General features: G+C 39.9%; 1 protein-coding gene across 1 annotated transcript; it reads left to right on the top strand.

The window, feature by feature from the left end:
• Window positions 1-5,892: 5,892 nt before the first annotated feature.
• LOC311048409 (Fc receptor-like protein 5) lies at window positions 5,893-23,290 on the top strand (the record flags this gene model as incomplete). Its single annotated transcript, XM_084061667.1, has 14 exons — window positions 5,893-6,004; window positions 10,806-10,847; window positions 16,902-17,051; window positions 17,275-17,379; window positions 18,324-18,581; window positions 18,675-18,716; window positions 19,433-19,591; window positions 19,699-19,803; window positions 20,706-20,963; window positions 21,057-21,098; window positions 21,815-21,973; window positions 22,081-22,185; window positions 22,821-23,081; window positions 23,175-23,290. The coding sequence occupies exons 1-14, from the start codon at window positions 5,974-5,976 to the stop codon at window positions 23,288-23,290; spliced, it is 1,833 nt and encodes a 610-aa protein (XP_083917793.1). The 5' UTR covers window positions 5,893-5,973.
• Window positions 23,291-25,080: the final 1,790 nt, after the last annotated feature.

Genomic DNA, 25,080 nt, shown 5'->3' on the forward strand with positions numbered 1-25,080 from the left:
TAGCTGGCCGTCATAGAGAACTTTGCGTGGGTGTCTGTGACAGACCATGCTAATAGCCCATGCAGGCCCAAGCCACCTGAGTTGATGGTGGTTCAGGTTAGTCCACTTTGCAACTGCCTGCCGGTTCCAGCACCCTGTCCTCCCAAGTGATGCTGATGGTCTTCCAGGGGCATCTCACATGGAAGGCCTCCAGGCTTCTGAGATGACGGCTGTAGATGGGCCGTGCCTCACACCATATAAATGGTAAATGGTAAATATGTACGAAGAGTGGCCAGTTGTTGCCCTTCTGCTGCGAAGGTGGGAGGCCAGCACACATCTGACAGATTACTGCGTTTTGGGTGCTGATGGTCAGTCCCATGCTACATGTACGTACGTACACAGTCTATGTACATACGTACGTTCATAGTTACATACAAACATACTGTACATATATTCAAACATACATACATACATACATACATACATACATACATACATACATACATACATACATACATACATACATACATACATACATACAGTACATACAGTACATACATACATACATACATACATACATACATACATATACACCCACAGACACGCACGCACTCACACACTCACGCACGCACGCACGCACGCACGCGCGCACGGACGCAGGCGCGCACACTAGCACATACTGTATGCACACGCACGCACACACGCACTCACGCACACGCACACACACACACACACACACACACACACACACACACACACACACACACACACACCACATACACGTTATGTTTAGCTCTCTTTATTACTAAATTAACATACATTAATATTAATATTTTATACCTGACTTTGAAATATGTCTTAATGTTCATCTAATTTTCATTTTGTTTTCCATAGTAAAGTAGAACAAGAAAAGAAAGAATAAAGAAACAATCAATGTCATCCCCTGTGTTCCCAAGAGGAACAGGTTGTTTGTGAGCTCCAGCACCTGGAAAATTACCAGTGAGTCTCTAAAAATGTCACTCAACTAGAGAATGATGCAATCTCCCTGCTTTCGTTTGGAAAACTGGGAGGATTTCAACTATTAGTTGAAAAAAGAAAAAGTGCAATGCAGAACCAATCAAAAGGTTATAGGGAGGTCCTTCATATTGGGGTGATGTTATGATTGGCTTCTAAAACAGTGGGTGTAGATTTGTGTTCTCGCTGGTGTTCTTGCAACTATCTTGCATTCAGAAGTGTCCAGACGCATTGGTAGGCGGACATCTCTGATCGTCTGGCAACACCAGACTATGCCCAGGTGGTTACAAATTAATGAGCTGTGCAAAGCCAGGTGTGTTTTTCCAAGTGATGACATCTGGCCCAGGGGTGATGAAATACTGGTTCAACAGGTGCAATGTTGGAAGATAATTAATTTTCATCTCCAATGAGACAATTGAGTCTGACCGTAACCCTTCAAAACATCAATTAAAGGACACAGGGGGTGGCATATTTACAACTACACTAAGTCTACTATAGTACAGTAATACAGACAGCTATGGACAACACCCAAAATGGTTGTCAATACAAAATACCCAAAATGTAGATATATAAAAAATAAACTACATTATTGTAAGACTGGTGGGCTTCAGAACATTCTTGTATTTGTGACACAGCAAACCACCAGACACATGAGGAAATGGAGAGGGGAGGACACCACAACTACCCCTCTCTACCATGCTGATGTGACACATACACATTGGTTACAAGACATAACACATGAACCTCATGACAGCTTCAACCCTATAAACACATTGCATTTAAAATACTAAATAAATGAATAGCAAATTATGCATAACAGACAAAGCACGCCAAGGCAGACCTTCCCTCCACCACCAACAGTCCCGGACACTACACAGTCCCCACCTGAGATGTTCTACTAACCCCATTAACCCACTCACCCAACACAAAGTCCACCTGAGATGTTCTACTGACCCCACTAACCCACTCCCCCTACGGATTAAGTTGAACAGCTCTCTTGTTTCTCTTGGTCCCGGAGGCTCAGACGCCTCAGTGTTAGGGTGGCATATGGTGTGGAGGTGCTCTGTCTCCTCCCGGTTCTCTTCCTCTCAAATGGGTCAAGCGGCCACACCCGTGCTTTGTCAGCATGAACATTCTGCGTGTCACAGCCAAAAAGGTTCTGAATAGGTCAATAGGTCAATTAAACTAATGCAGTCTCTATGCACTCATCTCTAGGTTATAAAGAGCAATCTCCTGCAGTGAATTCAGATATATTCAACAGGTCAACACATGTTGTAAAACGTGCTTTTGCAAGCGTGATTACCTGCAACGGTGTGGATCCCACTTCCTCCTTCCTCCTCGTGCCGGCCTGCGCACGGCCGCGCACGTATTGGTTCTGTATCAGTGTGACGTCTTATTATAAGGGGTCTACGAAGAACGACTAAATTGTGGTAAAATAAAATAAAATAAAATAAAATAGAAGCGTCATCAACACGTCCTCTTGCTCAATGTAAATCCACCGGACAATCACTGAATCCATTCACACATTGAGCTGTTTTGGGCTCAATCGGACATTACCCCAACTTAACTCAAGGGAGCTGGCAGCGTGAAGTCTGTTTCATGTCAGGTCCTACTGAGTCAGACATTTGCATTCATACATATTCTGATTAAAGTCTGGAAAACGTCCATAGTATGGGTGAAAGTGGCTTATGGGTGTGATGTTGGGTTGCGATCTTGAATTTTTTATGTGTATAGACAGATGATTTCTCTCTTTGAAATGTAGAATGAAAAAGTAGCCTTGCGAACCAGGCTCTGTATCAGTATAGAGTGACAAAGGACACATGGTATATTTCTTTATGCAGTAATGTGTGTATTCATTTATTTGATATTTTTCATGTGGTTATTACTTTTCTTTCATATGGTTAGTGTATGTCTAATACTCTACAGAGTACATGCAGTACATGGGATGGACTGGAGACTGTAATGCGATCCGGATGGGTGCCGAGTGCAGGATAATGATTTACACGTATGTAATGCATGCATTCAGCCACATAGCAAGTTAATGATAATATCATTAACTGTGGGACGTACTGTACATCAATTGTCAAGAAGTGTCTGTTGGTACATAAATCAAGACCCGAAAAACAATACATCAGAACCTAAGAAAACATTATAAATATTGGGGACTATGCACCCCATCTTGGTTTCGTCCGAACCGTGTGTTTTGGTTATGTTCATCCATTTGTTTTTAGCCTGGCTTGGATATTCCCTCTCTCTCTCTCTCTCTCTCTCCTTGCAATGCTTTACAAATTATAAAGCATTAAAAGTAGCTCCACTACTACAAAACAATGGTGTCACGTACAGGATGTGGTTTAAAGCGACTAACTCAAACTAACTTGTGAGTTGTTTGCTTTAACCAGTAACGCAGATTTGGTACTCCACTAGTGATGTGTAATGTCTGGTTTTATTTTTTGCTTTCTTTGTTTTGCTCTCATGGCCACTGTAAACTGTAAATGTAAAAGGGTTACGGAATATGGAGAAGGTTAAAGAGTTGTTGTATGTATACAGGGGTGATATTTTGTGCTTACAGGAAACCAATTGGGATGGGGTGGTGATGAAGGATGTGAGAAAGGAATGGGAGGGGGATATCTTATATAATAATGGTGCTAGGAATGCAAGGGGCGTTGCAATAATGCTCAAAAAAGACAAAGCAGAGAATGTAAATGAGGTTTATAAGGACAGCACAGGAGGATATTGGTAATAGAATTTGAATATAGGAAGTTGGGCTTTAGGCTAATTAATATTTACGTACCTAATGTAGAAGCAGACAGGACGATTATTATAGCAGAGTTATGAGAGCTAGTCATGGGGAGGAGTATTATAGTGGGGGACTTTAATATTAGGTGTAGTAAGTTAGATGTTGGTAGAGGGGTGTTAATGGAGGTGACGAGAGATAAAGACTTGATAGATGTGTAGAGGTACAGTATGAGAATCCCGAGAAGAGAGAATTTACGAGAAGTCAGATGAGGGGTGGGGTATTGAAACAGAGTAGGATAGATTTGGTGTTGGTGCATGGGGAGATTATTAAATACATAGATAGAATAAGACACCAGAGGAAAAGCTTTAGTGATCATGATGGGGTCAGGTTTAGCATCAAGGTGGGTGTCAGGGACCGAGTTGGTCGGAAGGAGAGACACAGGGAAAACTTTGTTGGTTTTAAAACATTGTTCTCTTTTTTTATTTATTTTTCTTTCTTTTCTTTTTTCGTTGTTGCAAATAAATGGTTTAACAAAACAAATGTGCTCAACACAAAAGAAATTAAACTAAATAACAAAACAGAAACTGGACAAACAACACAACTGAACTGAAAACTGAACTAACTAAAATGACACAGGAGGTGGACATATATAGGGACGGGTCAGACCACTGTTAATACAAAAGGGGGAAAAGACAAAGACTACAATTGAAACACACACTCAAAACCCCTGCCCCACCCCATGGTACAGAGGGACTGTGGTGCAGTCCAATTTCTCCAATTAGCTGTAGATCTGGAGCAGCTGATCCCTATTTCTTTGGCCAGCTCATCATGCCCATGTATGTTAGTCAGCACCTCCCACAGAACTGGTAACTCAAAGAAACTCAGTCAAATCAAATGCGAATAAACTCATAGAAAAACAACTAAACAATAAATTATGTCATTTCAACTGGTTAATAATGGACAACTGCAAATAAACACTAAATGTATAAAGCAAAAAGAAGAGTTACCATACATTATAGTCTCTATATGTGTGGCTGCTGAGTCAGCCATCACAGTGGGAAAAGACGAGATAGGGAGTGGGATGTGGATACTAAATGCAGAGTATGTTGAGGAAGAGGAGTATGAGCAGCAGATGAAGGTGTTATTTGACAGGCACAAGGAAAGGGTAGAGGAGGATATAGGCGAGGATAGTTTAGATGACAGGATAGGGGAGAGATGGGAGGTGATGAAGGACCAAATCAAATGCATTAGCATTAGGTACAGCAAGAAAAGGAAGTTGGAGGTTAAGGGAGAGTGGAATTGGAACGGTATGAGAGAGAGAGAAGTGTAGAGGAGCCATATTGTGGAGTAAGGCGAGGTATGCATTGGAGGGAAAAAAATGCACTGGCAAGTTTTTTGGTTTGGAGAAGAGGAGGCAGAGCAAGACATACATACATGAGATAAATCTAAAGAATGGGGAGACAACAGAGGATTATGTGGGGATATTGGAGAGCGTGCAGGAGTTCGATGGGGATTTGTCACGTGTACAATTTCAGCGCCCCCGCGCTTCGGGCACAATGCCCCTGGCCCTTGGCTTGGTACCCTAGAAAACTAGGGTCCCTTGGGGAAAACTAATTGGGGAGCCCTGCTGTATACTGTATACTGTGCTGTGCTTTATACTGTATACCGTATACTGTATACTGTATACTGTATACTGTGTACTGTATACTGTATACTGTATACTGTATACTGTATACTGTGCTGTGCGTTATACTGTATACCGTATACCGTATACTGTATACTGTGCTGTACTGTACTGTACTGTATGCTGTACTGTACTGTACTGTACTGTACTGTACTGTACTGTACTGTACTGTACTGTACTGTACTGTACTGTACTGTACTGTTGATGACAAGCTGTACAGTGTTGTGTCAAAGGACAGACTGGGTGTGGAGGAGGACTCAGTGTAGAGAGGAAATGCAGTGGTAACGGCATCATTTTAATGTCTGAACCCTCTGTATCAATGTTTATTGTTTCTAGAATGAGGGAGGATTGATCTGATTTAATTGTGAAATGTAAAATGTTGTTTTTAAAGAAAAGTGCCTGGAGCATTTGTTTTTACATTAAGAGTTTACATCAAGAGTAGTGCGTGCATGTGTGTGTGTCTGACCACACAGGAAATGGACTGTTCATCCATCCAGCAGCAGAGGGTCTATATATATGAAACCACACAGCTCTGCTCTCAGTCAGTCAGTTTGACAGGATGGCATTTACATCATTCTTTATGATATCATGTGAGTACTTTATTTATATCTTATTTTAATTTACTTTAACCATGAAACTGTATTTAATCGAGGTATCAGAAAACTATGTTCACTAAACATTCTGCTTTGCACCAATCGTCATGTATATTGATAATTTATTAAGCAGAAATCAATATTTGCACACGGGCACACGCCAGTGTCCACAGAATCGCTGCCACGCCCAAAAATGATAAATTGTATCCTTTTTTTTTTATAAAGATATTTTTTGGGGCTTTTATGCCTTTATTTGGACAGGAAAGCAGGCTGACAGGAAATGGGGAGAGAAATGGGGGGGAGACATACAGCAAAGGTCGTCGGGAACGGGAGTTGCACCCACGACACGCTGTCATGCTGGATTACCAGTTTATGTGGTATGCGCCTGGACCGCTAGGCCAGTGGACGGCCTTGCATTTTATCAAGTTTTCAAGCTATTTTTTAATCGTCACTTTTATATTCTTAGTCGTCTACCTACTTGTTTTTAGGGTAAAACACTGTAGTCATTTATAGGACTATATGATCTCATCTGCCAGCTGGATATGAGAACCGTGTGGAACCGTGTGGAACCTACTATACAGTCACTAGTCTAGCACTAATCAAGCTAGTAGAGAATATATCTACTTAAATAGACAATAACGAGTACACAGTGGGAGTATGCATTGATCTACAGAAAACCTTTGATACAATTGACCACAGAATATTATTAAATAAGTTATGGAATTATGGCATTAGAGGTGTTGCATACAATTGAGAATAGATATCAGTATGTAAATGCAAATAATATAAACTCAGAACTTGTGAAAGTCACCTTTTGGGTACCCTAGGCTCGGTGGTGGGTCCAAAGCTTTTTATTCTTTATATAAATGATATTTGTAGTGTATCAAAGTTGTTACATTATGTTAATTGTACTGTTCATACAACTTTATTAAAGGAACTTTTAGAAATAGTCGAAAAAAATTAAGAAATGGTTTGACATTAATACGCTGTCACTGAATGTAAGCAAAACAAAAGTAGAGATAAGGAGTTTGGGAAAATACATTCTTGGGAGTAATCATTGATAATAAATGAAATTGGAAACCTCATATAAAGTATATAAAATCAAGGTATCTAAATCGATTGCAATACTGTATAAAAACTAAATCAGGATCAGAAGTCATTGTATATCTTGTATTGCTCACTCATAATAACTCCAGATCTTACATGAGTTGAAGTCTGGGGAAAAACATACAACCGGCTGTATCACTTTGCTGCAAAAAGAAAAGAAAAAAGCAATAAGCATTGTTAATACAGTTGACTATATTCACCCTACTAACCTATTATTTGTAAACTGTCATGTCTTGAAATGTAGGGATTTAGTTGATTTAAAAACAGTAGAGATATTGTTTAGAGCTAAATGTAAAACACTTCCAGACTGGTTGTTTTCAATGAGAGAGAGCCGTTATTCACTTATGTTATGCTTCAACAAAAGAAGGCAAGGATAAATGTGAGAAGTAGAAGTGTAACGATTAAGGGATTTAACTGTGATAATGAATTAAAAGAATGTAGAATTATGGGTAAGTTTAAAAAAATGTTTAAAAACAAAGCAATAGATAGACATTAGAGATGCGCGGATCGCGGTTTTAGCTGCGGTTGCCGCAGTTATCCGCGGTTTAGGGTGGATTCGGGTCAATCAAATATAATTATTAATTAATATCGGATAAACCGCGGGTGAAATATTGCAGTAAATAAATTAATGACATCTAATATATCTAGTGTTATTCTATAAGCGCCGCTTATAGAATCCTATTTGATAATAGGTTTAGAGCAGCAGCTTCTGTGCGATGCGATCCTGGAGCTGTGCACTGCTCTGCTGCGCAGCGGAGCAGCACCGGTTTAAAAAAAAAGAAAAAAGACGCACCAACATTCCATAGGCTGAATCAATGCATTTTGTGATCGTATCGCACAACTAATACTAAAACTAACGGGGAATACCAGAAAATAATAATATTTTTACATACGGGAAAAACGGTTGGTGCGGATGCGGATATTTAAATTGGATAATATAATTATTGCGGTTGGATAACGGGCGGATACTTAATTTGTACATGCGGATTCGGGTGACGTGAGAGGCCATCCGCGCATCTCTAATAGACATATAGAGTATAACTAAAATGGACGATCAAGTCTAATTGTTCATTGTTTAAATGATTTAAATGATGATGATGATGTATCTGTTCATTCATTATTATTATTGCTATTATTTATTTTAAAAACAAAATGTTTGAACATTGGTATTGTCGATTGGAAATTAGTTACATGAATTGATGTGTTTGAATACTTGGGCAAGGTGTATTTTTAAGTTAAATTACAAAAGGGTAGACGAAATAAGCTTAGGCTTCAAAAATAAGAATAGAGGCAGAAATGTTTTGATGAATTCAGTGTGATTTGAATGGGGAAAAACTAAAAACTAAACAGTCGCTCACAACAACATTGTTGGCGTGTGTGACATTTTTAAACGTTTATTACCTGACCGTGTGTTTTGGGACGATCTGACGGGGACACTTGATCTCAGATCCTGACCCATTCACTGCCATTCATTAGCCTGGCTAGGTTGCAGGCTGATCGGCTAACTGAAATCATTTGTGGCCCCAATCGTGTTATTTTTTTTCCATTTGAGGGACTGACTTATACGTAGTAATGCCTGTGGCACTACTGACCATTAAAACTGAGTTAAAATCAGAGAGAGGATAATCCATGATCTTCTTCAACGTCAAACATTCCTCAGCTCCAGACAGAGCCGTCTGGGAGATTTAAGAGGCTCTGTGTGAAGACGGCAGAACAGTTTGAGGCCCTTTTCAATTCCATCATTCCGTCCACGTCCCAGAACCGATGCGCACGGCATTACATGTCTTTTTTTTAGGCATGATACAATATAGGGTAATGCGCTCATCATGTGCCTTTCACAACAGTAGAGGGCCTCACACCAGGCTAGAATTGTATTAATTAATAGACCAACAATTTTGAAGGCTGTTACTATTATATCCTGCCAGTACCAAAGTTACGCCACAGTGACATGTGGCACTGGTAGAATTCTAATAAATACAATCCTTTCAATATTCACTAAACTGTCAAATGGGCTTGGATTTCTACAATTAATAAACATCTCTTGCATACTAATATTGGAATCAGTTCCACTAATTAATAGTTATCGGACTAGGTAATGTCCTCACTAGTTAAAAGCAACACAGGTTCGTGTGATTGGGGAGGGAGGAGCAAAACGGGGGGAAAAAAACAAAACAGATACCAAATGGAAGTACCCAGATTGAATTAATTAAAAATCGAACTGTACAGAGGCCTCTGAACGCCAATAAAAACTATGCATAAAACAATACCTGTCCTCCTCCTATAGTATCAATTGAATTGTTATGCTTACTACACGCAATTGTAGATACCACTCAAACCTGGCAACGTGTGTCGCCCTCTTGCAGGTCTCTATGTCCCCGACTTTACTACAACTCAATGAAGCAAAATCAGAGAATATTCAGCCTCCCAAATTCCACTCCTTCCATTCCAAACTTGATACCTTAGCCTCCAGAGTCACACATAATTATGGCCCGCAACCTGGGCATGATTTTTTATTCTGACCTTTCCTTCAACGACCAAGGAACGAGATTTGTCCAATCCTGTTATTTCCAGATTAGGAACATTGACTAAATTAAATCCTTCCTGTCAACTGCAGACCTTGAAAAAGTCATTCATGCCTTTATCTCATCACACTTATATAATACTGTAACTCCCTCTAGTCCGGCCTTAACATGACTAAATGTACTGTATACTATGACGGACATTTATGCTATTGATATTTCTGTTCTTAAATCAAGGACCTCTATGTAGATATTTATTTGGAGTTTAATACTCTGACTTGTGTTCTGATGTTATGTTTTTTTCATTAGTGTTTTATCATTTATCTTGTTTGTTTACTTGTTTTGACATGTTTTGTTCATTTAATGTGGTTGCTGTAGCTGTTTTGTTTTGTTGTTTAATGTTTTGTCTAAATGTGTATACATTGCACCTTTGTCTTTAGGACCCCCTCGAAAGATGCTAAATCCCAAGGGGTTATGTATTCCTAATAAAGGAATAAATAACCTGTCTCCAGTTTGTACAGAAGTATGCTGCCAGACTGCTAATAGAAATGTGATCACATCACAGCCATCCTGGCTGCTCTACATTGGTTCATAAAATGGAAAGAATAACCTGCACTCCAAAGTCCTTCTGGTACTTTTTAATTAAAGACATCAAGCCTTCCTCAGCGTGTATCATTGTTACAGCATGTATCATTGTTGTAACAACGTGTATGTACAATTATACACGCTGAGGAAGTTTTGTACGTATGCCCGTGACTTAGTTATAAAGTACCAGAAGGACTTCGGAGTGCTGGTTATTCTTTGATTCTTCTTGAGCCGTGTACCCGGCAAGTTGTACTTAAACGGACTGAGTGTGAATCATAGTTGAATATTGAGCTATAATAACTGTAATTTGCTAAATTAAAGCTTGTTGAAATGAACTTGAAAAAAAGAGGGAAGAAGAAGTACTGTTGAAATGAACAAAATCGGGGGCTGGATATCTGAACTTGAATAACCCTGGATTAGTTAAGATTAGATAAGATCTATATGATGACTGAGGATGACATATATGGTTTCAACGTATTTCTTCATGAATGTGTGTGGCTGTAACATGTGGCTATGGTGTCTTTAGAGGTTCATATAAAATACATACTTTATGTGAGATTAGTTTCTCTCTCTCTCTCTCTCTACAGTGGTGTATCTCCTAGTCTGCTGTGGACCTGCTCAAACAGATGGTGAGACAACTTTAATGCATTGCATTATGGGTAGAGTGTGACAACCCCATGTTCCCGATCCCAGTTTGGATCTAGCACTGTGATGTCCAATATTACGCAGACTACACAATTGTATACACTATTGGCCCAACTCTTGAAGTGGCCACTGCAAATTTGCAGACTGCCTTCAATAGGTTTCAATTGGCTCTAATTAACCTTAAGCTTGTTTTGAAATCATCAGACAAAACAAAATGCATGCTTTTTTCCTAGATCTCCAAACACAAATCTATTCAAAGGTATTCATACTCTAAAAGGTGAACAAATTGAGCTGGTCACGTCTTATAAATACCTGGGCATTTGGCTAGATGCCAAGCTCTCATTTAAGGTTCATGTGGAGCACCCAACCAAAAAACTAAGACGACAAATTGGTTTCCTCTACAAAAACAGGTCTTGTTTTTCTCATGCATGCTTCACTCGCCACACTGAAGCTTCTTGAAGCAATCTACCACAGTGTTGTTTTTGTGTGTTTTTGTGTTATGTACAGGGGCGGATATTTGCACTAGGCACACCACGCAGCTGCGTGGAGCCCCGAGGGAGGGCCCCCCCCCCATGAAAAATGTGTATTGATATGAAATCACAATACAATATAAAACAAACACAAACAACATACACAAACAAAACAAATATATCAATACATCTATATACACTACAAATTACAAGTATAGATTAAAAAAAAAACTTGAAATGCGCATCGTTTTGAAAGGAAAGGAAACTTGTGATACCTTACCTTGTAAAACCGGGCATTCTGCATAATGATGAGTACTTTTACTTTTGGTACTTTAAGTACATATTGATGCTAATACTTTTTTGTACTATTTTGAATTCCGGACGTTTACTTAACAAGTAACGAGTATTTCTACATTGTGGTATTGATACTTTTACTTAAGTAAAAAATGTGAGTACTTTTTCCACCACTAATATACAGTATGCTGGCTAAAGTTGCCTACAGAAGGAACTATTAGGCCTACTGTACAGTACACATTCTGCACACAGCAGTGATGCATCGCGAAGCATATTGTCTCAATTAAACTGTCTGCCATCAGAAATGTAGTCTTAAGGGATGATATTTAAGATGCTCAAATATTAATTTTGTTGCGCAAATGTAACGTGGTCTACTCAGCACTGAAATGTTTATTTTTGACAAAATATTTAATATATCGTCATGGAGACAGTAAAATATGATGACCTATTAGATGCTGAGCAGATAACCATCTCCTGGCAAATTCATTGGAATGTGGAATTATTTTCATTTCATTAATAAAATATAGGCTTTAAAAAAAAAATCCATCTCACTTGGCTCTGGGAGGAAGTCGACGTAGCACCTGTGCGCAAGGAAACAGGGGTTTTGGTCTGCCTCCAAGAGGAAAATAGCAAGAGTCGCATTCTCTGGTTTACTTCCCGTTTCTGCGTGACGTAGGTGGACACTTTTTTAGGAGACAGGAAGCAAGTTGGAGTCTATTGATTCCAATGGAAGAGTGAACGTGAACACAGCTTCTGAACCATTCTTTAGCTCCATGGTCACTGAACTAAATATTAGACCCGATCGTCACAAGACACACAATATGCACGATTTTCATACTAAAATGGCTTCTTTTTTTGACACAAATTAGGAGAAAATCTACTTTGTTATCCACCTTTCTCTATCCTAGCAACACACTCTCGCGAGATCTGGGAAGATATCTGAAGAGTCCCTCAGTCCATCTGCAGTCTGACGGAAGAGACATAGAGGGCTCTGTCTGTCCCTTATATTATATTGTATTATTATATTAGATTTGAACTCTATGCTCTGTCCCCATAAGATGTTCTAAAAACTGATAAACTGAGATTCTATGAATGTGGTAGGCCTACGTGAAATCATTATGGACATTTCACAAATGTAATCAAATGTGTGTTCCAATGCTCAATAATATAATTTTCCATTATTAACTGTCTTGGTTGATGGGGTATGATTTGGGAATCATGACATTTTGCTAAACATTCATGCTAAACACATTATAGTCTATAGTGGTAAAATATATAGGCCTACCTTATAAATAAAAGGACGTGTTACAATGTTGAGCAGAAACAGGAGCATATCTAGCAGAAGATAAGACTGAATAATACGTGTGAGTTTGTGGTGGGATTTTTTGGGGTTTCTTTAAAATCATCTTTGCCAATAACAGTGCACTTTCAAACATGTAAAGCATTTATTTTCTTTAATGAAAAAAATACACAAATGCACATCCACATGACGTTGTCAGCCAGGGAGAGGGGAGGGGGAGGGTGGTGGGATGGTCGGGGCCCGGGGGAGAAGCAAACCACGCCTACTTAGGAGACCATTTGTAGGATTTGTGTACTACTTCGCCTCTAGTGGCTCCAATGGAGATTGTGTATCTTTCTATATTAACAATCTTTGTCTGCCTTCAGCCTTTCACTTCCGGTGGTGCGACTATGTTTTCATTCCCACTAACAATATTTCTACACGGAACACTAACACCACTTCTCCCAGAGAACATGGATCGTTTTGGTTTTAAGCCCACTTGTTTCTATGATGAAAGAGCAAGTTAAAATGTGAATATCTTTCTGTGGTTTTGTCTGCTCCGAGGACGCTATTGTTAAATGAGTTTCGGTTTGTTTCTAGTGGGGAAGGATCGGCAGACACGTAAATCCCGCCCACTACATTTGATTCGGTATAAGCGCGGCCTGCATCCTGATCTGAAGGCACGCCCACTTGTAGGCCAGTGCGTACGCGATATGACGAACCCCCCCGACAGATTCAAACGGAGAGCAGAATCTGTTCTTGAGAGATTATCAATTGTGTGATTGCACAGTTATATATGTTGTTTATGGCACAACAAACGTTCATTTCTCGACTTAACTTGTGATCTCCACTTAAAAAACATAACAACAATGATGTGCAATCATCCTCAACAGACTTAACAGATGAAGACGTTACAGTCAGTCAGATGTTGTTCTTTAGGGCAGGTACACACTGTAGGACTTTTAAAGTGGTCGGGGAGTCATCTGCTCGTTAAGCATTACACATTGCAGGAGTTTATTTCTTGAAATCGGCTGTCATATATCGTTGTGGTTTTCACTTTTCACCCTATAGATTGATCCCCGACCAGGGATTACACACTGTAGGATAGTTCACTAGGATGCTGTCCAGAGTCAGACCCAATACATACATGTATTTGTTTTTATTCCAATTCATTAATTGACGTCTCCCATGATATATCTCCCTCTCCCTCTCCCTCTCTCCCTCTCTCTCTCTCTCTCTCTCTCTCTCTCTCTCTCTCTCTCTCTCGTCGGAAGCAGTCAGTGTTGCCATGTCCGCTTATTATAAGCGACTTTGGGATTGTTTTTCTGTTGCTTGAAAGTGTAGTTGCTTATTTGGTCTTGTTTCCTAATGTTGTTTGAGCCAGTTGTTCTCAAACATTTTCATGGCAAGGACCCCCAAATGAATATTTGTCCGCAGACCTCCCCCCTTCTGAAGATATGTTGTGCCATAGACCCCCCCCCCCCCCCCCCCCCCCCACATCCACAGCGTAGCGGGCCATGTACGCGCGCTAAGCGTGTGATTTTTTTAGGTTAATTAATTCATTAAATGACCATAAAACAACATTAACAACACTCTACCCATCCTTCAGTGTGTCCCATCCTCAAATGTTTTACTTAAGTAAACGTATCAATGCAATGTAGAATAAAAATAATTAGAGTACTTTTACTTGGTTCTCTAGAGTACCAAGTAAAAGTACTCATTATACAAAATGTCCCATTTCAAGTTTTCAATGTATACAAATCTTTTGAAAATAGCAGATCTATAAGCTCACAATGCCTCAAATGTGATTTGTGAGCATTGAGAGCTTGTAGATCTGCTATTTTCAAATAGCCGATATGGGCTGAAGTGGTTACTGTTTGTTTTGTAATAATAATCAAAATCTACAAAGTAACTAGCAACTAAAGTTTTCAAATAATTGTAGTGGAGTAAAAGTACAATATTTGCCTCTGAGTCTCTCATTGTAGTTATAGAGGGCCATTATAATTTATAAGGAAGGTAAAATAAACTTTACAGTAAAAGCAATCAAACTAAAAAAAAAACACCTTAAACGGTTTAATTATTTTTGACATTTGAGCTGCATTCATGTCATGAAAGGTGCTATTTTCGTTTCATTTTAGTTATAGAGGGCCATTATAATTTATAAGGAAGGTAAAATAAACTTTACAGTAAAAACAATCAAACTAAAATAATTAGAAGAAACAAGAAACAAGAAGAATCAGGTTTATTGTCACATTAGGTTTAGCCTACACATCAAACTATACAGAGCAGGTTTACAAGGGCTGATAGCTGGGTGGGGTTGTTAGATTCCTACTAGTGATGTGCGGGTTGACCCGTAACCCGCGGGACCCGCGGGACCCGCGGGTCAACCCGCGGCGCGGGTGGGTCGAGTCAGAATTTCGGAGGCAATTATGCGGGCTGCGGGTGAGCGGGTCACGCGCTCTCACACGCAAAAAAATAAATAATAATAACATGGTCTTGTTTTGTCTTTATTCCTAATAAGAATAAGAATAATAACAATAAAACAGTTTGAATACACTTGGGGATTATTTTCTAACCATGATTTTACAGAATAAGAAAAAAATCGCGGGTCGCGGGGCAGGTTGAGCCATAGATTTATATATGGGTTCCCGGGGCGGGTTGAGGCGGGTTGGGTTCCGCGGCGGGAAGGGGCGGGCCGAGTCATGAAAAAACCCGACCCGCGCATCACTAATTCCTACATTCCTGGCTATTGTTCTATAGGTGTTAACGGCCGGCGGTTGAATGCGTCTCTCTCGTGGTCGTCGCGGGCACCATTTGAACCTTCAGAGAGCTGCTTTGCACTATAGTCATGGAAATTAAATTGGGCCCCGATCTGAGGGGCTCATCAGTTGAGTGTGGGGGCTGTGGACCCGAGGCCCCCACGCGATCGGCGCCCTTGACCCCCATAGAAGATCTGTGTGGATTTGAAAAATATTCCACAATTTTCTCAAGATTTTTCTTTGAAAAGAGCTGCGATGTGTTGTGAGCTTGTAGATCGGCTATTTTAAAATATGCAATGTATTTGTAGGTTAAAGTGCTGATGTGGCCTGCCCTATAGTTGCTTTTGTTGGGCTTGTTTTCATAGATCTGGTTGCTTATTTCTCTGGCAAAATCTGGCAACAACGAAAAAAAGGCATGAGTTTCTGAGGCTAGACAGTGACAGACACGCTGCTCACGCAGACACACACATGCATATTACACACACACACACACACACACACACACACACACACACACACACACACACACACACACACACACACACAGACACACACACACACACACACACACACACACACACACACACACACACACACACACACACACACACACACACACACACACACACACACACACGTACACACAATACACACAGCTCATGCTCTCTCTCATTCAGTTTTATAATGTTTAACTTAAAACAGAACTGGGACAGTAATATTGCGGGGGAGGGTCTGTTTGTTGTTGTTTGGTCAGGTCCAGTCAGTGATCCTCTCCTAGCCACGGTGGCTGCTGTAATGTGCTATCATTGGCTGTAGCGTGGATCTCCTTGCAGACCCTTTCATACTGTATGATACTGTCTGGTCTCCTGTCTGCGACAGGGCCGAACTATCTAACCAGATAGATATTTGAAAACGGTCACAAAGCCATCGCAGAGCGGATGATCGCGGCCAGATCGTCTCGCTGAGCCTTTCACACACAGCGAGCATTATCTCGCCGATCAAAGGCCGATCTGCGTCAGATCGGGAGGTTTTGTCGGCGAGCGCCAAAAAAGGTTGCGGACAGCATAATCGGACCAAATATCCTGCAGTGTGTACGTGCCTTTAGTCTAATGTTAATGTTTTTTACAGTGACACATAGCAGCTCATTTATGATCACAACACATTGTGTAGTAGACTGTATCTGTACCTCTCATCCCTTATTTCTCCCTGTCCACCTCCTCTTTCTCTCTCTTCCAGTGTCTCTGAGAGTCACTCCTGGAAGATCTCAGTTCTTTCAACGTGATGAGCCCATCACACTGAGTTGTGAGGAAGAAGAGAAAGCTGTACAGGGATGGTCTGTGATGACAGACCATGGAAGCTGTGGCACTCGCCGGGGGCGAACCAAAGGTATGGAGAGAGGGATGGATGTATGGATATATGGATGGATGTATGGATGGATGGATGTATGTATGTATGTATGTATGTATGTATGTATGTATGTATGTATGTATGTATGTATGTATGTATGTATGTATGTATGTATGTATGTATGTATGGATGGATGGATGGATGGATGGATGGATGGATGTTAACAGAAAATCCTCTTTCTTTTCATTGTGATTGTGTATAGGATCATCCTGTGTCATCAACTCCCCATATAAATGGGACAGCGGCGTTTACTGGTGTCAGTCAGAGTCAGGAGAAGTCAGCCGGTCCATCAACATTACGATCGCTGGTATAATCAACATAATTCATCAATATAATCTATATCAATCAGTACATGTTAGTAGGTAGACAGACATCATTCACATACTACCATTGTTAACAGATATAGGGTCATTCTATCCAAGAGACATGATGTCACAATTTGTCACATTTAGGGAAAGAAACTATGTAATCACTGCTGTTGGTTCTATAGATGTTCAGAACTCAACATGTTGGTTCTATAGATGTTCATAACTCAACATGTTGGTTCTATAGATGTTCAGAACTCAACATGTTGGTTCTATAGATGTTCATAACTCAACATGTTGGTTCTATAGATGTTCATAACTCATCAGGTTGGTTCTATAGATGTTCAGAACTCAACAGGTTGGTTCTATAGATGTTCAGAACTCAACATGTTGGTTCTATAGATGTTCAGAACTCAACATGTTGGTTCTATAGATGTTCATAACTCAACATGTTGGTTCTATAGATGTTCAGAACTCAACATGTTGGTTCTATAGATGTTCATAACTCAACATGTTGGTTCTATAGATGTTCATAACTCATCAGGTTGGTTCTATAGATGTTCAGAACTCAACAGGTTGGTTCTATAGATGTTCAGAACTCAACATGTTGGTTCTATAGATGTTCAGAACTCAACATGTTGGTTCTATAGATGTTCAGAACTCAACATGTTGGTTCTATAGATGTTCAGACTCAACATGTTGGTTCTATAGATGTTCAGACTCAACATGTTGGTTCTATAGATGTTCATAACTCAACATGTTGGTTCTATAGATGTTCAGAACTCAACATGTTGGTTCTATAGATGTTCAGAACTCAACATGTTGGTTCTATAGATGTTCATAACTCATCATGTTGGTTCTATAGATGCAACATGTTGGTTCTATAGATGTTCAGACTCAACATGTTGGTTCTATAGATGTTCATTACTCAACATGTTGGTTCTAGATGGAGATGTGATCCTAGAGAGTCCTGTTCTTCCTGTGCCAGAGGGAGATAAAGCCACATTCCGCTGCCTGCACAAATGGCGAACTGGTAAACCATCCTCTGACCTCCCAGCTGATTTCTATAGAAACGGATCCTTCATCAGCACAGTGTCTACAGGACAGATGACCATCCACCATGTTTACAAGTCTGATGAAGGATTCTACAAGTGTTCCATCTCTGGCCTTGGAGAGTCACCAGAGAGCTGGATGGAAGTGACACGTGAGTCTTGAGTCTTTGTGAGATTTTCTGACCATTATCACCATTAGAAGATAAAGCAGTGTTTGGATACTAAAGCCGTTGTTCTCTTTACAGATTCATCTTCCAGCGCTGATCCAGACAGAGACAGTGCTAGAGGTTAGACAAACACAAACACACATATAGTCACATCTTAACCTGTGTCCATCATACACAGGTCCTACATAGGGCCCTATCTTACACCCTGTGCTAAACGGCTCTAAGAGCAGTGCAAGTATCATTGCTAGTTTGCACTCAACTAGTTAGTACTTGACTCATCTGTGTGCTGACAGCTGGTGTTCTTAAAATGAGTTGAGGTCTGATGCATTGTGCATCAGACCTCAACACAATATACACAATATTAGGTCTTAGACATAAACTGGTCTTACATCCAGCACAGTGACAGTGCAAGTATTTACCTATTACAAAATAATGCATCATTAAGATACATACCTATGTAGACACTGCCTGCAATCAAAATCCATTCAATTCCAACAACACTCACGTTCAACATGGTACATGATATTTAGAGACACCGTCCAGATCAGACAATGTTGGGGGGAAGCCTACATTACCAAAAACATACATCGTTTTCGTGCTCACTAACAGCAGATTTTTCACATTTTCAACCACTTCATTTTTCATTATTCTATTATTGACAGCATAATCGGACCAAATATCCTGCAGTGTGTACATGCCTTTAGTCTAATGTTAATGTTTTTTTACAGTGACACATAGCAGCTCATTTACGATCACAACACATCATGTAGTAGACTGTATCTGTACCTCTCATCCCTTATTTCTCCCTGTCCACCTCCTCTTTCTCTCTCTTCCAGTGTCTCTGAGAGTCACTCCTGGAAGATCTCAGTTTTTTGAACATGATGATGGGCCCATCACACTGAGTTGTGAGGAAGAAGAGAAAGCTGTACAGGGATGGTCTGTGAGAACAAATACCAAACATGGAAGCTGTGGCACTGGCCGGGGACGAACCAAAGGTATGGAGAGAGGGATGGATGTATGGATGGATGGATGGATGGATGGATGGATGGATGGATGGATGTTAACAGAAAATCCTCTTTCTTTTCATTGTGATTGTGTATAGGATCATCCTGTGTCATCAACTCCCCATATAAATGGGACAGCGGCGTTTACTGGTGTCAGTCAGAGTCAAGAGAAGTCAGCCGGTCCATCAACATTACGATCTTTGGTATAATCAACATAATTCATCAATATAATCTATATCAATCAGTACATGTTAGTAGGTAGACAGACATCATTCACATACTACCATTGTTAACAGATATAGGGTCATTCCATCCAAGAGACATGATGTCACAATTTGTCACATTTAGGGAAAGAAACTGTTTAATCACTGCTGTTGGTTGCATAACTCAACATGTTGGTTCTATAGATGTTCAAAACTCAACATGTTGGTTCTATAGATGTTCATAACTCAACAGGTTGTTTCTATAGATGTTCAGAACTCAACATGTTGGTTCTATAGATGTTCAGAACTCAACAGGTTGGTTCTATAGATGTTCAGAACTCAACATGTTGGTTCTATAGATGTTCAAAACTCAACATGTTGGTTCTATAGATGTTCATAACTCAACATGTTGGTTCTATAGATGTTCATAACTCAACATGTTGGTTCTATAGATGTTCGGAACTCAACATGTTGGTTCTATAGATTTTCAGAACTCAACAGGTTGGTTCTATAGATGTTCAGAACTCAACATGTTGGTTCTATAGATGTTCAGAACTCAACATGTTGGTTCTATAGATGTTCAGACTCAACATGTTGGTTCTATAGATGTTCATTACTCAACATGTTGGTTCTATAGATGTTCAGACTCAACATGTTGGTTCTATAGATGTTCAGACTCAACATGTTGGTTCTATAGATGTTCATAACTCAACATGTTGGTTCTATAGATGTTCAGAACTCAACATGTTGGTTCTATAGATGTTCAGAACTCAACATGTTGGTTCTATAGATGTTCATAACTCATCATGTTGGTTCTATAGATGCAACATGTTGGTTCTATAGATGTTCAGACTCAACATGTTGGTTCTATAGATGTTCATTACTCAACATGTTGGTTCTAGATGGAGATGTGATCCTAGAGAGTCCTGTTCTTCCTGTGCCAGAGGGAGATAAAGCCACATTCCGCTGCCTGCACAAATGGCGAACTGGTAAACCATCCTCTGACCTCCCAGCTGATTTCTATAGAAACGGATCCTTCATCAGCACAGTGTCTACAGGACAGATGACCATCCACCATGTTTACAAGTCTGATGAAGGATTCTACAAGTGTTCCATCTCTGGCCTTGGAGAGTCACCAGAGAGCTGGATGGAAGTGACACGTGAGTCTTGAGTCTTTGTGAGATTTTCTGACCATTATCACCATTAGAAGATAAAGCAGTGTTTGGATACTAAAGCCGTTGTTCTCTTTACAGATTCATCTTCCAGCGCTGATCCAGACAGAGACAGTGCTAGAGGTTAGACAAACACAAACACACATATAGTCACATCTTAACCTGTGTCCATCATACACAGGTCCTACATAGGGCCCTATCTTACACCCTGTGCTAAACGGCTCTAAGAGCAGTGCAAGTATCATTGCTAGTTTGCACTCAACTAGTTAGTACTTGACTCATCTGTGTGCTGACAGCTGGTGTTCTTAAAATGAGTTGAGGTCTGATGCATTGTGCATCAGACCTCAACACAATATACACAATATTAGGTCTTAGACATAAACTGGTCTTACATCCAGCACAGTGACAGTGCAAGTATTTACCTATTACAAAATAATGCATCATTAAGATACATACCTATGTAGACACTGCCTGCAATCAAAATCCATTCAATTCCAACAACACTCACGTTCAACATGGTACATGATATTTAGAGACACCGTCCAGATCAGACAATGTTGGGGGGAAGCCTACATTACCAAAAACATACATCGTTTTCGTGCTCACTAACAGCAGATTTTTCACATTTTCAACCACTTCATTTTTCATTATTCTATTATTGACAGCATAATCGGACCAAATATCCTGCAGTGTGTACATGCCTTTAGTCTAATGTTAATGTTTTTTTACAGTGACACATAGCAGCTCATTTACGATCACAACACATCATGTAGTAGACTGTATCTGTACCTCTCATCCCTTATTTCTCCCTGTCCACCTCCTCTTTCTCTCTCTTCCAGTGTCTCTGAGAGTCACTCCTGGAAGATCTCAGTTTTTTGAACATGATGATGGGCCCATCACACTGAGTTGTGAGGAAGAAGAGAAAGCTGTACAGGGATGGTCTGTGAGAACAAATACCAAACATGGAAGCTGTGGCACTGGCCGGGGACGAACCAAAGGTATGGAGAGAGGGATGGATGTATGGATGGATGGATGGATGGATGGATGGATGGATGGATGGATGTTAACAGAAAATCCTCTTTCTTTTCATTGTGATTGTGTATAGGATCATCCTGTGTCATCAACTCCCCATATAAATGGGACAGCGGCGTTTACTGGTGTCAGTCAGAGTCAAGAGAAGTCAGCCGGTCCATCAACATTACGATCTTTGGTATAATCAACATAATTCATCAATATAATCTATATCAATCAGTACATGTTAGTAGGTAGACAGACATCATTCACATACTACCATTGTTAACAGATATAGGGTCATTCCATCCAAGAGACATGATGTCACAATTTGTCACATTTAGGGAAAGAAACTGTTTAATCACTGCTGTTGGTTGCATAACTCAACATGTTGGTTCTATAGATGTTCAAAACTCAACATGTTGGTTCTATAGATGTTCATAACTCAACAGGTTGTTTCTATAGATGTTCAGAACTCAACATGTTGGTTCTATAGATGTTCAGAACTCAACAGGTTGGTTCTATAGATGTTCAGAACTCAACATGTTGGTTCTATAGATGTTCAAAACTCAACATGTTGGTTCTATAGATGTTCATAACTCAACATGTTGGTTCTATAGATGTTCATAACTCAACATGTTGGTTCTATAGATGTTCGGAACTCAACATGTTGGTTCTATAGATTTTCAGAACTCAACAGGTTGGTTCTATAGATGTTCAGAACTCAACATGTTGGTTCTATAGATGTTCAGAACTCAACATGTTGGTTCTATAGATGTTCAGACTCAACATGTTGGTTCTATAGATGTTCATTACTCAACATGTTGGTTCTAGATGGAGATGTGATCCTAGAGAGTCCTGTTCTTCCTGTGCCAGAGGGAGATAACGCCACATTCCGCTGCCTGCACAAAAACCGGCGAACTGGTAAACCATCCTCTGACCTCCCAGCTGATTTCTATACAAACGGCTCCGTCATCAGCACAGTGTCTACAGGACAGATGACCATCCACCATGTTTACAAGTCTGATGAAGGATTCTACAAGTGTTCCATCTCTGGCCTTGGAGAGTCACCAGAGAGCTGGATGGAAGTGATACGTGAGTCTTGAAGCTTTGTGAGATGTTCTGACCATTATCACCATTAGAAGATAAAGCAGCGTTTGGATACTAAAGCCGTTGTTCTCTTTACAGATTCATCTTCCAGCGCTGATCCAAACTCTGAGTCTGCAGCCTGCCTCATCACTCTGAACCAACTGATCATTCAGCTACTGGTGTTCACTCATTGTGTGTATACTTCTCTATACTGAGAGACAGAGCTAGAGCTAGAGGTGAGTTATATAAATACACACCTTATATAAACACCTTAACCTGTGTCCATCATACTGTTATGTACAGAGACAGAGACAGTGCTAGACGTTAGACAAACACAAACACATATAGTCACATCTTAACCTGTGTCCATCATACACAGGTCCTACATTTGTGGGCCCTATCTTACACCCTGTGCTAAACGGCTCTAATAGCAGTGCAAGTATCATTGCTAGTTTGCAACCGACTCAACTAGTTAGTACTTGACTCATCTGTGTGCTGATGGCTGGTGTTCTTAAGATGAGGTGAGGTCTGATGCATTGTGCTATCATATGGGTGAAGTGAGGAAAGTAAAAAAGGGATTAACACAATATTATGTCTTAGACATAAACTGGTCTTACATCCAGCACAGTGACAGTCCAAGTATTTACCTATAACAAAATAATGCATTATTAAGATACATACCTATGTAGACACTGCCTGCAATCAAAATCCATTCAATTCCAACAACACTCACGTTCAACATGGTACATGATATTTAGAGACACCGTCCAGATCAGACAATCTGCCATGTTGGGGGGAAGCCTACATTACCAAAAACATACATCGTTTTCGTGCTCACTAACAGCAGATTTTTCAAATTTTCAACCACTTAATTTTTCATTATTCTATTATTAACAATATCTCTAAATAGAATGTATTGTGAATGCTAACAATAAGAAGAATGTCTCTGTGTGTCTTTGCATGAATACAATCAGTTAGAAGAGAGAATTGAGTTGGATTGGATTCAGAGGGTGATGCATGGAGCAAAGCATCATGGTCACTCGGGGTGGTTCACTGTGATGTTTCAGTGAGCATGAGCTTTGTACCCTGCTTCTCCATTATATCACTTTATTAATGCTTCTTCCTCTCAAAAACACTTTGTGGAAAGGTTATCTTAACATTCTTATATTATACCATTATATCGTCGGTGTCCAGGACGAACCAGCTAAATCCATTTTCATCTTTTTCTTTTTTTTTTCATAAATCGACACTATTGAACACCCTTCACATCTGTGTAAAAAAATGTAAACATTTGAACCAATGAAAAGTATTAAAAAGCGCCTCAGACGAAAACTCCCAACTCCATTGGATCCTCAAACTGTCCGTCAAAAACAAACAACTCCCCCCTCTCCTCTACACAGTGCTGCTATTCCACAGCATTAGCAGTGCGCGTTGCGCAGTGAACGAGGAGGAGGAACACGTAAACAGACTCCCCGTAGTCTGTTAAAACTATGCAGTGTACCTGTTTATCAAACTTAGCACTGACGCTAATGTTATGAAAACAAGTAATTATATTTCTAAAATCTATGAAGTGTTTAATGAGGAGAGCATTGTGATAAGAAGAAAGACGTTCATAGCATTTCTGTCGCGCTAGTTCTACTACCTCTTTGCAAAAGTTATTGTAATATTTAAAGTCCTGTTTATTGTTGTAGGCCTATATAATAAGTGTCATGAAGCATCAGGGCATTAATTCACACGTTGTTGTGATGCATTGTGAGCTTGGAGATCCATTGTTAGCTTTTGGGAATCTGTACCCTTTTGAAACCTCTCTCTCAGCAGCGAGTGGAGCTACTGTTGTTTGGACACCTAACTCCATTTCAGCTTGATTTCTGCTCGTCTGAAACTACTAATTCCAATTTTATTTAATTGAAATTATTGTGAAAAATATACCAGTGAAAGATTATATCAATACTACTTTTGTTTAATTGTTACATAGTTACACAGTACAGTATGACTTTAAACGGAA

The sequence above is a fragment of the Gymnoscopelus microlampas genome (assembly GCF_963454915.1).
Source record: "Gymnoscopelus microlampas genome assembly, chromosome: 7".
Taxonomy (NCBI): Eukaryota; Metazoa; Chordata; class Actinopteri; order Myctophiformes; family Myctophidae; genus Gymnoscopelus; species Gymnoscopelus microlampas.